At 42.7% G+C, this 18,958-nt stretch overlaps 1 protein-coding gene across 1 annotated transcript in view; it reads left to right on the top strand.

Annotated features, from left to right (window-relative positions):
* Positions 1–245: 245 nt before the first annotated feature.
* Positions 246–18,958, top strand: part of GARNL3 (GTPase activating Rap/RanGAP domain like 3) — a 1,031,878-nt gene continuing 1,013,165 nt past the window's right edge. The window contains exon 1 of the mRNA XM_078641846.1: positions 246–749. Within this exon, the coding sequence (XP_078497972.1) occupies positions 649–749 (101 nt within the window). The 5' untranslated portion in view covers positions 246–648. The remainder of the gene's footprint in view (positions 750–18,958) is intronic.

Here is an 18,958-nt window from a genome sequence, read left to right as displayed (position 1 = left end):
GAGGGCGGCGTAGGTCACTTGCAGAACTCTGCAGCAGGAGCCTTGACCTGCAGGCATACCTCACAAATGGCTGCTTTATTTCTTCCCGTTAATGCGCCGGGGTTATAAACAGCAGCGCGCGCGCACATCTTCCCTATGGAACCAACGCTGACAGTGTTTGTCCAAACACAGTCCTACGGTCGCCCCTGCCCTCCTGCGCCCACGGGCTCCAGCGCAGCCTGGTGGTGACAGCGTGCACAGCAGGCAGGGCTAGGACCTGCCGTCAATCCAGCTGTGCCGGAGCAGTGCGCCAGCTGCCCTGTCCTGCGCTGAGTGCAGCGCCGCGCAGCCTGCACTCCGCTCTGCTTTTGTTCAGCATCGGAGCGGGAGGGGGGCGCTGGGCACGGGAGGGGAGCGCTGGGCATGAATGAGGGCGCAGTGGAGAGACAGGAGGCGCAGTGGAGGAGAGAGACGGCAGCTCCAATGCTCCTCAACTAGACGCGCTCCACAGCCGGAGCCCGGCCACCATGCACCGCGCCTGAGCCCGGGGTCCGAGCCGAGCAGCGCCTGGCACCTCTGCCCCCGGCCGCCGTCCATCCCGAGGATTGTGGGCTAACTTCATCTGCGCACCGGATCTTTATTCCACGCCAGGGGCGTCCGCGACTCGCCATGGGCTCCGAAGTTGATGCCTACACGGGGAAGGAGCAGTCCTCCATCATGCGCAAGAGAGCCGTCCTGCTGCGGAAAGGGTGCAGCTTTGAGATACAAAGGTACGTGGGGTTCCGCTGTAATATGTCACATACATAGCGCCTGGGACCAGAGCTTTGGCGCTGCCTGGCGCGCTGAAAATGGTGTTACTCAGTGCTTTGAATGGAAACATGCAAGCGACAGTTCTCACTATTTAGAGTAGCCTTTTGCTTCTGGGAGATGCAGGTATTGTATCAGCCCCTGAAAGATGAAAGCCTGAGTCTGCCCTGTCGGGATTCAAGCATGTGAACTAGGGTTATGGACAGACCACTCAACATGCGCATAATCCCAAATGAGCTATATCTACTGCTGCCTTGGTCTCATCAGTGGCACTCCAAAATATTAAACGTGGAAATGGAAGAGGGTGTGATAACAAGAGTGACTGTGAATGATACCACTCTGTGATGGTCGAGGGGGATGGAGGGGTGGTGACCTGCAGCCCCCCCTCCGCAGATACTCCTAATATCGTAGTAGGACTGGTCACCTTTATACTACAGCCAATAAAACGATCGTTAGATCTGTCGGCCTTTGGGCTGCATAGAACAGCCAACCTTTTCACATCGTGGGCTTACTGCTGTTCAGTCGCATTGTAAGTGTTCACTGTTTTCAGAGAAGTGGACTGGAGCAAAGGGAGATAAAGTAATTTGCCCAAGATCAAACGATGCTTTACCAGTGGAGAGGCTGACACCATAATTCAGGGCTCCCAGTATTTATTTTGCCAGTTCCTGGATATATGTATGAGCGTTAGTAATTCTGTACCGCAGGGAGCAATGTAGCGCTGTTTGCAGTAATATGAAACACCGGCGCTATCCGTGGAAAGGAAGGGGACGATCTGAGAAACCGCGATGGATGGGGACCTTGTTGGAGGGCCAGAGGTCGAAGAATCAAGGTTGTTTTTTTCGATGGTTGTGATTTGCCCTTGTTTTGTAACAAACCTGGAAAGAACATGAGTTATATTTTCGGAAAATTTAACTCGAAAGTGAATGAATTGTTGAAAATGTTTGCAGGACCTGCTCCCACTCTGCCGTGAGCTGACGGGACATGTCAGCTCAAACATGTCAGCACTGTATCCAGAATATTGCATGGTATACATATTATTAAATAATCCACCCATCCATCCTTCTGCCCTGCCTTACCCTACTTCGGACATACCTCTAATCGATTCCCCACCCCGTGTTTTAATGATAGGTATTCGTGTTACGCAATTAAGCCATGATAATGCTATCGACCCTGGAGGCATGAAAGACTGGCTAGGCACTGCACCGATTCGAACCTATGACAAGCAGGTTGCTCCAGCGCCTGCCCAACCAGCAGAGCGTGGCTCGTTTCGTTTGTCTGAACCATATCCGTCGGCCACGCCCACCCATTTGCCATTTCCCCGCCCCTCCCCGTCAATCCATCCACTCATGTTTTGAGGCTGTAGCCCCTATTATTACTGCTAGTGACCTATAGAAGACAGCATGTGCACCAATATGGAGCGTGTTCTGGGTATATTTCCAGCAAGGGGTGCATCTAGGGGTTAATGGTCCTTCGCACCTGCAATAACCGAGGCCGAGGGAGTTGGGGACCTCTCTGTGAAGCACTCTGCAGCGCTGCATTAAGTGCGCGTGTTTACCGTAATGCCTTCATTACAGGGAGGTAGTGCTTCGCCTCCGTGCGGTCTGCTGCTGGGCTGCGAGAAGGAGAATGAGCTCTGGAGGGAGGGAGGTGCCTGCCCGGCGCCGAGCTCTCTCCCGGTGCGTCTCTTGTGGAGTGCGGAGCGCTCACGGTAGAGACAGGCTTTGCAAACTCCGAGAGGGACCGGCTCGGAGAGCGTCTGTTCCACGGTGCGCCCCGGGCCCTGGGTGTGTTCCAGGAGAAGCCTGCCGTGCTGCAGGACGCGCGAGCCCCCAGGCTGTGTGTGCAACAGGAATAGTGCTGCCAATAAACAACAGCAAGAATTACAATATGCACGAAACTAAAAAGAAACAAAAAACCAAGACAAGGAACTGTATTAATGCATCTGTATTTTTAAATTAAAATGTAGATGTGTGACTCTTGAAACATCTCCGTTCATGTTGGTGACAAGCTGGTCCTTTACGAATCTATCATTCCCCGAGTATACAATGCCCTAAGACCCATACCCACCACATCACAACACGCCACCTCGCACATCCCATCCCATAAAATGCCACACCAGAGCATAACTTATCACATATCTATATACCACATCAGAAGATCCAACTTCACACATCCAAAACCCATAACATGCCATGCTAGATCATACCCTAACCTAAATACATACCCTATCATACATACCACTTCATACGTGCCATGAGGTGCCATGCCCATGCGCACCACAGCACAAGATACCCCTTCATACATGCCATGAGGTGCCATGCCCATGAGCACCACAGCACAAGATACCACTTCATACATGCCATGAGATGCCATGCCCATGCATACCACAGCACAAGATACCCCTTCATACATGCCATGAGGTGCCATGCCCATGCATACCACAGCACAAGATACCACTTCATACATGCCATGAGGTGCCATGCCCATGCATACCACAGCACAAGATACCACTTCATACATGCCATGAGATGCCATGCCCATGCATACCACAGCACAAGATACCACTTCATACATGCCATGAGGTGCCATGCCCATGCATACCACAGCACAAGATACCACTTCATACATGCCATGAGGTGCCATGCCCATGCATACCACAGCACAAGATACCACTTCATACATGCCATGAGGTGCCATGCCCATGCGCACCACAGCACAAGATACCACTTCATACATGCCATGAGGTGCCATGCCCATGCGCACCACAGCACAAGATACCACTTCACACATCCCATGAGGTGCCATGCCCATGCGCACCACAGCACAAGATACCACTTCATACGTGCCATGAGGTGCCATGCCCATGCATACCACAGCACAAGATACCACTTCATACGTGCCATGAGGTGCCATGCCCATGCGCACCACAGCACAAGATACCACTTCATACATGCCATGAGGTGCCATGCCCATGCATACCACAGCACAAGATACCACTTCATACATGCCATGAGGTGCCATGCCCATGCGCACCACAGCACAAGATACCACTCCACACATCCCATGAGGTGCCATGCCCATGCATACCACAGCACAAGGTGACACTTAACACATTCCATACCATGCAATGACAGACCATAGCTTAACATCCAAACAAACCCCATCACAAGGTACCACTACAGACATCTCATCCCATGAGATGCCATAAACATACATAACATATCACAAACACCACTTCCCACGTTCCTTCCCATCCCATGAGATGTCATGTCCTTGCATACCACATCACAAGATAGCACTTACCACATCCCATGTAAGACATGGTCATCATATGTGCCACATTACAAGACACCACTTTACACATCCCATGAGATGCCATGGGGTCATCATAAGTGCCACATCACAGCATACCGCTTCTCATATCCCATCCCATGAGATGCCACGCCATAAGATCGCATTAAAGAGCATGGCTTGGCGTACCACCCATCAGTAGCTTACCATACCATATGAAGTGCTTGAAAAGGAAAAATAGAAGTGCAAGTACTCTGTACCAGAGTACCTGCTTGTTTCTGAGCAGTGCCTGTATTCTCCAGTTAAAAGTATCACGTTTTTCCAGAGAAGTGGAGGTACTCTCCCACTCAAAATAAAAAAGTGCCAGTACTCAGTACAGGACAGAACTGGTCCAATTAAAGAACACGTCATGTCAGATTACCTATGGTCCATAAGTAACCTGATTTGGCTTGTTCTTGCAAAATCCACCGTTTCAATGTATGTGCAATAGAAAGCTTTAGTTTCTAGAGACATACGTAAATGAAATTGAAGCACAAACCAATACTCCTCCCAAGTAGATCTAATGGAGCTGGGCTATCTCAGACGGTGTCCTTACTCAGCCTAACGTTGAAATGAGGGGTCCGGATCTCGCACCTGGCGACAGCGGTCTGGGACAGGGTCTGACAAAGGGCAAGTTAGGGAAGCTGCTCCTAACCTTGGCTACCCCTATTCTAGGGCTATGATTCTGGGGTTGCGCAATAGTGTAATATCTGAGTTGCTAAATGGAGATGTGTAGTTGACATCTGAGTTGCTACAAGGAGATGTGTAGTCAGCAACTATGCTCAGGTCCAAACTGATCATTTGGGCATTTCAACATTTTCAGATGGGCTCTGAGCTAGTAGGCTGCTTTTTGGACTGGATTGGCTTCCATGACCAAGCCTGAATGCACCCATAAACGTTCTGATGGACTCTTAACTGGACCACAACCACAGATAGACATTATATCCTCTTAAGAACTATACTACAGCAATGGGCTCATTTCATTGTAATTTGTTTTAATTTCTTCCCTGCTAAATCTCTTTTTTTATTGATCTCTAGATTTAATATTCGCAAAGTTCATCATCAGACACTTATCTTATTTGACATTGTAATGGGGTGCAGCAAATATCATACCTTTACGTATCTCTTCCAACTTTCTTATTTTTACTTCATTAATATAACAATAGATTGTGTAGACCAATAACATCTAAAAAAAACAGTACACAAGATAGGCAAAAATAGTTTAAAATGTACATTGATGACTGACCTTCCGTTAGCTGTTTCTGAAACACAGCTATTTGTATGTATCAGTACACTCATGTCAATGTTTCAGGTCTTACTGAGACCTGTTTCAGGACAGATGTTACTGAATCAATGAGCCCCACAGCTGTAATTTGCCTGAACTCTCAGTGGCGGTTAAAAGACAATAGGACTGATCTCCACCTGTAACCAAGATTTCTCTTTTTTGTATTCTGGAAGTCACGTGATCCACAGCATGGCCTTGAAATCAATTTTTTGAAAAGCCATTTCAGCAAACATCAATCCCTCTTATACCAGTATAGAGTAAACAAGCTAAACTCAATTTGCGACACAGCTGGAGTATAACGTAACTTTCCATGAAGATTAATCAAATTTGTTAAAAAACTATGTGGCTAGCCTATTTTTGTTCGTATCCTACATGGATGAATAGTGTTTATTGAAACAGCTTGAATACTGGACAAAATTGATATTTGAGATTTGTCTTTCCAACTGTGTGCAGGTGTAAGAGGAATTGATGATGTAACAAAACAGTTTTTCTATTAAATGATCATTGGAGATTGATGAATGAAAGTGGGAAACATTCATTGACGTTGCCAACAATTCCTAATTCTAAATGTAAAAGATAATATATCCATGTTGTACAGTAAATGGCCACATAGGTCTACTGATTTATTTATTATACTTAATGTTTGTAGAAAACTAGTGCTCATAGAGGAGCAGGCTTCCTATTCATTATCAGACACCAAAGAAAGAATACTACATAAAAAAATTATGCAAGTTCGAATTAAAAAAAAAGTTGACTTATCAGATGTTAGGAGAATGTCAAACTAGAGGATAAGAGTTCACTTTATGACAAAAACTGCATTCTGGCAAATATGATTATAATTATTTGGGAAGTGGAAGGCCTGTCTCATTGGATACATGCTCTAAAAGAATAAAATACTGTATAAGATACATTTGGGTATGGAGTCCTTCAGAGAAGAATGTTGGGGCAGAATGCATATAGTACAGCTCTCTAAGGATGCAAAACTATTGGAACATGACTGTAAAAATGATAAATTAAGCGGCTCATGATTGATGTCCAATTTCATCCTCAGATAGTAAGAAGTTTAAAAAAAAAAATTGTCTGAAGCTGATTCCGAAAACTTTCTTGTAAAAAACAATTGCTTCATTACCCATCAACTTATAAAGATATTCCCCGATTTGTGGACTTTATAGCGGTATGGTCCCTGGATGGGAGCTCCAAATAAATGAATTTCCCACTGGAGTTCTTAAAAAGGGTGGTTACCTCCATTAATTTTACTGTTCATGGTAATACTACAAAGGCCAAACATTCACCCCACTGGAGAATAGAAAAAAACATTTGGATACTCAAAAAAGGTGCTCTCGGGAGACCCAATCTGATTTAATATAATAACAATACTAGACAGCACATGTAACACATTGCAAAGTTTTTATGGACAATGAGTGAATAGTGGATTAAGAGAGAAAACTTATTATCATATACCCACTCAGGCTTTGATAGTGATTGGTGTAGTATGGATGAATAAAAGGCATTTCCTGGTTGATCAATAATTAAATAATTCTACTTAAGGCCCATTGCATGGGGCCTTCATAAACATCAATGTCACATCTGACAGTATAAATAGAATCCTACATTATTGAACATAGGATACAATGGAGATAGTCTAAGCACTGAATTATTGTTATCCTCCACTCAGGTAGATATGTCAAAAGTTACACTCACAGGTCTGGTGCAACTATAAAAACGGTTCCTTCCTTTAATGGTTTAAAGCAAGGAGGAGTCCTTGCCAAAATTCTATTCAATTCGTTTTGCCGCACTCTTTCCACCTACAAGATGAGTTGTCTTATCTGCCACAAATACATCTCTACGGTGTACTTTTACTCACTATGCTGTTTATACAGTCATAGTATATAAACCACGTGTGTCTTTCAGAAGTAATTGCAACAGATATCCTTATATGTAGTAGAGACCAACTTTGTTATTAACTTTATAAAAATGAAAAGTCTTTCCTTGGTCAAAAGAAATCAAACATGATTGGCTTATTGGAAATTTCTAATCGGAGGAAGTAAAATTGCATATTCGTTTGTGTAATATTTTTACAAAAAGTATGAAATTGGATCTTCAGCAAGAGCAAAAGACAGAGAATCACAACTTTAATGTGATTTAACTTTGCAATTGTTCCTTTTATAAAGAGTATCTGAGTCAAAAGTTTGTTCTCAAATGCTATAAAGTGTTCAGTGAAAATGAATATTAAAGTAAATCAATAAGAAATGTAAGTCTAGGTTTATATAATGAAATGTAAATACCACACATAATCTGTAATGGTTATTTCATTCACTGACAACATAAACAAAAGTTATGTATGGAAAGAAATGCCACTTGAGAACCCAACTGTGTACGAATGTGATGTTCTGTTTTAGCATTTTCATTATCTAGTAATTTAATAGTAGTCTATGATTAAGATACGCAACAAATCACATCTAAATATAAATCTTCAATTTGGTCCTATGTGTTTGCATTGATATAGAAAATATGAACATAATATTACTAGTAAGAGCTGTTTATGCGCCACATAAGGAAAACATGTTTGTTTTTCTTACCAGTTGAACTTCCACCTAGATTGCTATTAGTTATTATTATCAAATCGTTGTTTTTATTTGTAAAAAATGTAAATTGATACTTGTATAGCGCACTACTCACCCGCAAGGGTCTCAAGGCGCTTGTACGAATACCGCTGTGGAACCCATCCTGGCTTTCCCTGTGAGGTGTCCACTCCTGGGTATCCCCAAGGCGGAGGCCAGGCATCCTTAGCGTTGTGGGGGCCGTTGTGGAGATTAAGCAAGCTATTGCCCAGAGTTGCAAGGTGGGACCCATGATTAGACTATGCACTGAGGCGAGAATTATCAGGACAGTGGAATTTTGAGCCCAAGACCCGCCGAGGCAGGGAATTGAACCCTGGTCCCAGGCTAGACCGCTGCATCAGGGTCTGCCGCTCTAACCATTGAGCCACACTTCTCCACATTTGTGTGTTGAATATTGACACTTTGCCACTTCCTCCATCCACTGAAACCTCCTCTGGAGAAGAGTTGAGAGGTGCCAAAACAGAATGGTTGCATACTACAGTTATATCTAATGTTTAGAACTTTATTGCAATTGTATAACAAAATGTTAAAATGTTACATATGTCACTATGAGCAATATGATTATAATATGATGTGGCAGAATTATGAACATATTTTAAATTGGCATAATGAGAAGGATACTATTTTTGGTTTTAGGCCTGAACAATTAATATGTTGATTTAAAAAAAAAAACGTTTTCATTATTTTATAGGGATATCATATTTGTACTATGACATTGTTATGGTTTTAAATAACTTAAACAATAAAGACTTACACACAGTTATATCAATTGCTACTGTGCCAGAAATGAAACATAAAATATTTTAGCTCACCCAAAACTGAGATGAGTCTGAAGCCCAATAACAGCTCAGCCACTGAAACTGCAGATGCGTCTGGCTGATATGTTTGCTAGAATATATCAGGGCATTAGCCAGAACGGTAAAAATAGGCTCATTTCTTAAATATATTGGTTAGAAGATAAGGGAAGCATGGCTTGAAAACGGAAGTAAGGTCAGAAAAATTTGAGTTTTTTTGGAAGGACCCCACAATATTGATTAAAGCAGTGGCGTGGATGTTATCCATCTTCACCTACGTAAAACTTCAAATACTGTCACTCACAAAATGTTAGTCGGATATAAGTAAGAAGCTGTAAAGGTTACATAACAAACCTCTACATGTTCCCCCATTTTTTTCTTTACTTGGAATGAATTGTATCACTTATAATCTTACCAAGTTCACACCATACTAAAATCTTGCCTTATCCTAAAGGCATGTGCAAATTCTAGGGCACATTAAAGGTCTGTAACACATAGTTGGTTTGCAATTAATTTGCCACAACTGCATATCATTTAACCCCTTCCATGCTCATGACGGAACGGTTCCGTCATGAGCGTCGGTTGAGCTGTGCTCATGACGGAACCGTTCCGTCACGACCACACCCGTTTTTAAGAACGTTCAGCACAGCGCGAAAATTCGCGCCGCGCTGAATGGGTTAAATGAAGTGGGATCTCTTTAAATCCCACGTCCTAATCTGATGATTTGGTTTTATGGCTGTAATGTTATCACCTCGAAAGGGATTTGACTTGTTACTTTAGTTTTGGTAATAGTTGAATTTAATTCTCAAGCTTCGATTTTGCAGCAGCACATGAAAAACCTTGTCCAGCTGCAACAAAACTATAAATAAATGCACAAATATATTCTTTGCAATTGGTCTGGACAAGTTGTATACTGGATGCTAATAACGCAACGTATTTATGATCACTACTGCAGAACAGTACCTTGGTAAGATGGGCTTGTTAAAGATGATAAACAGATCTGTCACAGCATGGATTCATTATTAAATGTAGTGTGACTTAGATAAGGTGGAGAGTTGTGTAGAAGTATGAACCTTAGTTTGAAAACCTCACCCAAGCACATAAATCAGGAAACTCAGTTCAGCACGGGGAGCTGGGCATACAAACCACTGAACAGGGATGTTATTGTTGACATCAGGTAACTAACCTATGTGGAAGGGCGACAAAGAAGGCAAGAGGTATGCAGATAGGCACATGCAGAGATATAACCTGCAAGAGATGATGTATTATCATTGTACTCGTGGCTAGGCAAGGCTCTTCTAGCATGTTGCAGCAGCTTGTTCAGCAGTGCATGGGTTGCATGTCATCGCATTTAATGCACTACTGTCTCACACTTGGCTAGAGGAAGAAGTCCTGGCTTCATATTAGTAGTCTCTGTCCGAACTTGTGACTATATTATGTAGCAGAAGCAATACCTTTTTTTATTTGACAGCCATTTTTATGAAGATGTGTGGTTCCTTGTGCAGAGACTGTGCAGGCACTTCCTTAGGCTCTGAGGCTTCTGTGTAGTCGTTTCTGTGACAAAGTTCAGTTGATTCTATAAATACGTGCAATCACTTTAAAAAGTGAGATCACTTCTGTAAGTCGTAAATACCTCTGTTAGGAATATGCTGTCACAAAGCTAAGCATGTAACCTCCTGTAAGCATTTGCAAACGCTTCTATAATTATGTAAGTACTAGTCTGCGGATTTGTGTTGTGCCTTCTGCATATGTCTCTAAGTGTGCAACCATATACAGGAATATCTTTGTCTCTCAAATATGCGCACAGCAGATGAGGCCGGTGCAGGTAAGAGCGGTGGAGCGAGGGGAGTTGACAGATGGCAGAATAGGGAAAATAAAATAAAAAATAAATAAAACCACTTACCTTGCGCTCACCGCATCGGTGATGCGGAGAGCACAAGACAAGTGTTTTAATGAATTTTTAAATTTTATTTTCCCTATTCTGTATCCGTTGACTTTTCCCCGCCGACCCACCCTGCCCGGGCCATGCTTGGTGCACAGGCATATCTTTTAGTGCGTTATTACATTTGTAACTCTCAGTTAATTAAAATAAAATGGACCTGAGGTGTGAACACCCAACGTGAGCTTTGTTGATGACTTGGTGTATTAACGAATGATTCACAAGTTCACCCCTTCAGCCATGTTGGCTAAACATTTTTCCTATGAAGCAGATCTTGCCTTAGTGATGGGAGCTGGTTCCATGAAAGAGCCAACAATTCATTTACACTATGATATTGCAAACAGGCATGCATGCTTCCAATTATTTAAGTTCCGAAGACATGTGCCCAAGCAGTAGTCTTTCTTAAGAAATAAGTTACCTACTGTCCATGATGCATTGGGAGTTGTCTCCAGTGCATGATTATATTTCTGGGATTTTTCTGTGTGGGGCTACTTCTGTGGATATGGTTGTTCCAGATAGAATGAAAACTGAGGACTCTTTGACACTATTCTCACAGGGGTTAGGTCCACCGCAAAGGGTTTCCAGAAGGCGGACTAGCAAGTGAAGACAGTTTTTTTAGATTTTTCTGTCTAGGGCTGCTATAATGAACATGGCAGTCCCTGACAGAATGGACGCCAGTGGACCCGCTAATGTTATTCCTGAAGGTGGCAGTTCCACCGTAAGAATTTTCCAGCTGTCAGAGTAGTAGTTGAAGTGACACTGAAATAATTTTCAGAAAGGGGATGCCCCCATCAATGTTACATGACAGAACTCATAGGGTTTATGAAAAATACAAGCATGACACAAAGAACAAGTGTTACAAATGAGCCACCCCCATTCAGGAACAGAATGGTAGGGGTGTAGTATTTAGCTGGTGTTGCATTTAGGAGCACACTGTCACAAATATATATCTAAAGCATGGTGTGTTAGCGGACATGGTGTGATAGTCATTTGCAGACCGAATATTTTTCTCTGAAATGACCACTAAATGTGCACAGACAAGCACTTTCACTGATAAAAATATATTGAGTGCACAAGCGATAAAAATGTGGAAATCATGTTTCAGCGAATATTTGTCATTTGGCATCAATCACCAAGTAAAGTGTCTTGATTTGGTTTGATCCTATTTAAATCTTTGTTTTTATAACAGTTCAGAATTGCAGAAAAATGTGCTTTATTTGGGATTCCCTGCATGCTGATAAAAGTTTGAAATAATCAAGCATTTCCTTTTCTAGCTATTTACTTTTTGTTGTGTTAGAAACAATGAGATCCTACCGCCTTTCCTTTCACACTCCCTGTGCAGCAGCTAGATTGTCACATAGTTCACTCTATAAAACCCTCTCAATTTGCCATCAAAGAAAGAAAAGGAAACATCAATCTCCCTTTTAGAAGAAGGAGTATCAATTTGTCAGAAGACACAGCCAGACATTTGCAGTGGTGGCGGTAAGTTTAGGAGGGAGGGGGCGGATGTGACACACACGCACACACAGTCGTGCATTCACACACGCACACACACACACACAAACACATCCATTCACAACACTCATTACCAAACATTCATACATACACGCATGCACGCACACAACAAACATTAATTTAAAAAAAACACACGCTTACCAGCAGCTCTGCCTCAGAGGTCCCAGGAGGCTTGGGACTGCAGCTTTCCCTCATTGGCTGACCTGAGGTCAGCCAATGAGGGAAGGCAGTAGTTCCAACATCATCACAGAATGGGATGGGGTTAGTGAGCCTGCTGACCCCTACCCACTCTGTGATGAAGTGTCACTGATTGATACTTGACCCTGTGCGCTTCAGGGCTTAAGACTGAAGTGCCCATGTGCAAGGCAATCAGTGACGCTACTGAGGGCCACAGGAACCTTTGCTGACCTGAGAAGGTCACTCACACAGGAGCTGTGACTTCTTCAGCCCAGCAAAATTCAGCTCAGGCAGACAGGAGCCTGTGCATTTATGTCTAGCTCCTGACTGCCTGACCTGAAATGAACAGTGTCTCTCAGTCTGACCTTTGTTCAGCCTAATAGACACTGTTCATGGTGGCAAAAGGTGTGGGGTGCCAAAATTGTAACCATTGAAACCCTGGTCTTAGCTTGGCGAAACTAGGAGAAAAGCTTTAATTCTCCTTGTTTTCGCTGTTTCTATCTGTGCTGCACTATGCAGCACACATAGAAACAGCAAAACACCATGAATGGTTGTTTATGTGCCGGAAGGTGTCGGTTCCTGCAGTTAAATTATAATTAAAAAATGACGATTTGGAACTTCCATGCCTGCTGCACAATGCAGCACACATAGGAGTTACACATTTCAATTTGAGATTGTTTATGTGCAGGAAGGGACACCTTCCTGCATATAAACAATCATTCCCCCAAACACAGGCACCCTTGTACTACAGTGCAAGGGTGCCTGCAGTACAACTAGGCAGCTTAATTTAGCACCAGTGCTAGGGGAAATGCAGGAGTGCGCCATATCTTTGTAAATACGGTGCATCCCTACGTTTTCAAAATGGCGGAGCGTGGCGTTAGCATGTTTTGCTTAACACCATTCTCCGTCATTCTGTTGTGCATATGCCCTTAGGTCTTCCGGTGTTTCCCACAGAGCTTTGCAAAAGGGTATAGTTAATTAACCCTGCTGCCAGGTGGTGCACAAACGATGGAGACACCTGGCCTAACTAAACACTCTGTGGGTCACTCCAGAGGAAGTGGTTGAACTGACTGAAGATTCTGCAGACTTCTTTGTAGAACTGAGTTTATCAGTCCTAAGAACAACCAGATTTTACTGCATGACCAGCCTGTCTAGAAAAATTCTGGTGAGCTGCTTGGAGTATCTTGAATATAGGAGCATATCTATCAATAGTGCAGCAAGTGCAATGGCACCGGGGCCACGAATGAGGGGCCAACATCACCCCAATTAGTTATTGCTTTTATAATACAACACTAGCAGCCTGTCCCGACGTTGTCCGGGTATGATTTGCTGCCGGCCAGTAGTATATTGTATTGTAGTCTTTCGTTTTAATAGCACTTCTTATCTGTGACAGGCCTGTGAAATGCTCCGATACACAGTGCACTGCTGATGCACTTAAGAGTGCACGTTCAGTAGTGTGTGAACTCGAGTTTCCCTACTTTATTTTTCCTTGCAATATTATATAGCGCGAACTCGACAATATGGCGTGAGCACAATTTACATTACAGAAGAACACATTCATTTGTGGTAGGCACGGGGAGACAAAGCGATTTGCTTGGAATCACAGGATGTTGAGCTGATGCCGAGATTCGAACGTAGCTCTCCAGCTCTAAAGTTCGCAATTCTAGAACTTGTGGCGGGAGGTGTGTCTAAAAGTGTATGTCGGTGCTGGCCATCAATGAGAGAGACCTGTGCATTTTTCAAATCAGTGGTGAAAAAATATGATTATGTTGCTGGAGATGTGGGCCGCTGTGCCACTAATGTATTTACCAGGGGAGGGTAAACACCCATTATTCCGCAACTTTCCTTCCGCATACCATCACTCCGCATACTTTCATTACAAAAGTACCATGACTCCACAATGCCATTATAACGCATTACATTTTATATGCTTTACCACGCATACATTTACAACGAAATTCGTTGTAAATGCATGAATGGTAAAAGCATGTTTTTTTTTTATGTTTGGATAAGGTAAGTATGGGTATAGGGGTATATGTTTTGGAGTACTGAGGTATATGTTTTGGGGTGTTTGGGTATTGTAAGGGTTCAGATATAGTTTTGGGTTATGGGGTACAGGGGTCGTTTTTGGGTTTAGTGATAGGTATGGGTTTTGGGGTACAGGGGTATTTTTAGGGTTCAGGGCTAGGTTTGGGTTTTGGGGTATAGGGGTATTTTTAGGGTTCAGGGGTAGGTTTGGGTTTTGGGGTACAGGGGCATTTTAAGTGTTCAGTGCCAGGTTTGGGTTTTAGGGTACTTGGATATTTTTAGGGTTCAGGGCTAGGTTTGGGTTTTGGGGTACAGGGGTATTTTAGGGTTCTGGGGTAGGTTTGGGTTTTGGGGTACATGGTTATTTTTATGGTTCAGGGCTAGGTTTGGGTTTTGGGGTACATGGGTATTTTTAGGTTTCAGGGGTAGGTTTGGGTTTTGGGGTACAGGGGTATTTTAAGGGTTTGGGGCTAGGTTTGGGTTTTGGGGTACAGGGGTATTTTAGGGTTCAGGGGTAGGTTTGGGTTTTGGGGTACAGGGGTATTTTTAGGGTTCAGGGCTAGGTTTGCGTTTTGGAGTACAAGGGTATTTTTAGGGTTCAGGGATAGGTTTGGGTTTTGAGGTACAGGGGTATTTATAGGGTTCAGGGCTAGGTTTGGGTTTTGGGGTACAGGGGTATTTTTAGGGTTTGGGGTACAGGGTATATTTATAGGGTTAAGATGGGTTAGTGTTTAAGCGTGTTGGGATATTTTAAGGAGTAAGGGTGGGTTATGATTATGGGGTGCAGGGGTATTTAAAGGGAGCAGGGTGGGCTCCCGGAGCTGGAATGTACAGAACCTGGGAAGAAAAAACAATGAAATATTGGGAACAACGCTCGCTTTTTTTCCCGTAATCCTGCACCCCACACACGCCCACGCCCCCAGCACACGCCCAGAGCACACGATATGAGACATGGCATGAAGGGCAGAACATACCACACGCCCCAGCGTTTGTCACGTCACCCAGCACACACCCACAGCACAACGCAGACACGCCCACAAGGGACTACTTTGCTGGCACGGTTCTTTTACCTTTTAAATGTATATGGTGGGCGTCTGTATAGCCTATGTCCTTCTGCTGCAACTGCCCTTTCCAACACTGTATTGGGTGTTGTGATTGGTGCTGTGGTTCCTGAGATTACCCGCCTCCAAAGTTTGGTCTCTCTCTTTATTATATTAGTATAGATTAGAGGAAGGTAGGGACAATGTCCTTGCTTGCATTAGGATCAACAGCAGCTTTGCTAAGCCACTGTTTGAATATCAATAAAGAGATGAGATATTCTTCTGCGAGAACAATTGGAGTTAATTGGAAAATTGATCAGGTCTGATTTGATTAACAGAAGTTCGTGAAGTGAATCTTAACATTAATAAAATAAAACACACATTTATACATTTAAATAACTGGTCCAGAAATAGAAGATCTGTGCACATTACCAGATATGAATGTTCTGTTGACACACCTTTCATAAATCACATGAGAAGGGATGACAGTCTTCATTGGTTAACAATATAGGAAAGCAGAAATAATTCTTCACCATTAATAACATTTTAATTTAAGATAAAGGGACCATTTTAGATGGAGTAGAGGCAGTTAGCGTGGTGGGGGACTTTACTCCGCCCACCAAATTTAGAGTTCACCACTGGCCCAGCAGTGAACTCAATGCTTTTGTATAAACCTTCATCACAGTGGTTCATACAAAGCTATTTAAAAGTTTGGTGTGCATCCATCATTGGTGGCGGATACTTATACCAACTTTCAAAAGTTGTTACTTTTTCCAAAAATAAACTGAAGTTTATTTTTTGGAAAAGTAAAAACTAGTGGTCCCAACACCTTGGGAGTTTTCTCTCATGGTATGGGGGTCATTTTTAGTTTTTTCTGTCCTACAGCCCCAGGACATTCCTGGCATTGACAGACTGTAAAAAAAGTCACCTGACTGCCCACTCTTAATAGGGCAAATGGTCGGATGGTTTACTCCGAAATGGTCATACGTCTTTGGACTGCCGGAGGAAGGTTTAATCCAATAGAGTCAATTTTACTCCATCGGCGTTAACCTGGCAGTCCGCCCCTCCCACAATTAGCCAGGTGGACTGAGAGTTTGGCATCGAGGTATTCAGTCACCGTCGTGAACTGTTAGCTGCTCTTCTGATCTGTGAAAAGCAGGTGCAAGAACAATTATCTCAAATTATAATTCATAATTAGTTTAAAGTTCAAACGATGAGTCACCAAAATCTGCTGATCAATGTGTTATCATCTCTGCAAGATTTCCAGGTGATTATGAACCTTGTTAAAATTAATTGAACATTTTGTATTCAACTGTAATTAGATTTATGAAGGGCTAGCATACATCCTTCCTAGAGGGTCTCTTGTCACTATCAAAGATGCTTACAAAGGCAAGTAAAAGACACTGAATCAAGTAAACAGAAGGTTGAAAAGAAGGCTTTTTGATCTTGCAAGAAAACTGAGTCCCTTGGCGAGCCTTTTAAATCCACTGCCAATTCTTCTGCCAAAGACAGGTACTTGAAAAACACAGAAGGCCCAATTCACAAACTGCATTTTATAGTTCATGCAGAGGTTCTACAGTAGTACTAACCATGTACTAATAAATGCTATTCACTAATCTATGTGCGGAGAACTCCACCTCCACTTCGTATCTTCACAAAGATCTCCACACCTGCAGGTATATGTTTGGTAGTAAATTCAGGAGGGACAAAGGACAGTGGCTGTAAAATGGGGAATGCTTACTACCAAATTGGTGCAGTGTAGGGAGGAGTAAGAAGAGGTTGAGGGAGGGACAGGCAAATACAAACACCCACCCACAAAAGAGTAAACCCATTGATATTCACAAAGTACTCTTCTAAAGTTACTATAGCCAATAAGGTCTAAAAAGTTTAGCAAGTGTCACCTGCTCGGCCTCCATCTAAGCTTGCACCACAAGGCCACTCACAGGTACTGTAATTTGTTTCCATGGAAAATACAGGGATAGGGACATAATATAACACCCCATAGGAGATAACATTAAATAAATTACATTATTTCGACTTTTAATTTGAACATATTAGCAGGGAACACAAAAATGTGTTAATCTCAAACCTGTACTGTTTTAACACAGCTTTTAAGCTTTGGATTAGCTTAAATTAAGTTGTTTCTAATTTTAATATGTATATATATTTTAAATAATGAAATGGAACTTTTAAACCTTTAGTAATTAGAGGTAAGGAAATGTTTGTTTAAAAAAAAAAGATTCAGCAATGCAGTGATATAATCTGACCTACTCAAGTGAAACATTTGTGGCAACTCTGCATTTTCCACATGGTCACCCAAATGTTTCACCTTTATCTGGACCCCATTTCTGCTTGAATTAGGAATCACAATGTTATTCAGTGTAACAGTGCATGTGCTCTGGCTCCGAAATGATATCTGGAAAATTGGTGTCACCCAATTGGTCTACTTAATATTACTATCTTGTAAGGCCAATGCAGATGGCTCAGAAAATGGACAAATGGACCGATGGCAAGGAAGTTAAATGTAATATGTGGCTGCAGTGTATGTGTACACCCCTACTTTGGTGAAAAAATGTACATCTGCCAGGATCACCACTGTGCTCTGTTTGGGCTGTGGATTATATTCACTGCAGTGACACCTGCCTTTGCACTCAGGAAATGTTTATGCTTACGTTCTCCTAAGTCACACCTAAAGAGTGCCTTACAAATCTACAGGACATGTTGTTAATATATACAAAATTGTGTATATTGCATATTGGGGTTAGTGTAACCTGACAGTAAAACAAATCCTAAAAGCTATTTCACTGTACAGGCTTTGTTAGACTTTCCCCTGAAACAGTGTAGATGGGACTAAATCTTTATTTCCTATCTCCATTTGGCAGAGTATTTCAAGGTTATTTATTACTTAATTTTCACAATCTGATTTAATTGTGAAATCATCTGATTTTGATAACATTAGAGGTAAAGCAACTTTGAAAACATTTACTTAGTGCTGCTTGAACCAAAACTGGACTCGAACCAGTTTTGCCATTGAACAACAGAGTTGGGATACTCAACCTTAGCTGGGAAAGTTTGGCTCCACCAAAAGAGAAGACTAGCTCAAGGACTCCTAAATCTTGCTGGCACCCTGGGACTGGAATTTCTTTCTGATTAGTCAAGTGACTGGCCTCCTGTTATGCTACTTCAAGGATACAAAAAGCAGAAGGACTTCTCGCTCCACAGAGGACTGGACGCTGTAGGAGACCTGGCTGGAGAGAGACCTGGTGGCAAGAATCCTTCCCTGAAGAGCTAAGGGCTGCAGGACTGACCAAAAGGAACTTTCCCAGAAGTTAGTTAGTCCAAAAGTAAAATAATTGACTGGGCCACCCACGTTGTATATCAGACACCCACTCCATCTTGTTAGCCTGAAATTGAGCCTAGTTTCTGATCGACTCCAAATTGTT

This window comes from Lissotriton helveticus, chromosome 5_1 (assembly GCF_964261635.1).
Source record: "Lissotriton helveticus chromosome 5_1, aLisHel1.1, whole genome shotgun sequence".
Lineage (NCBI taxonomy): Eukaryota > Metazoa > Chordata > Amphibia > Caudata > Salamandridae > Lissotriton > Lissotriton helveticus.
The sequence above is the reverse complement of the archived record's forward strand: the minus strand, read 5'-3'. Positions and strand labels throughout refer to the sequence as shown.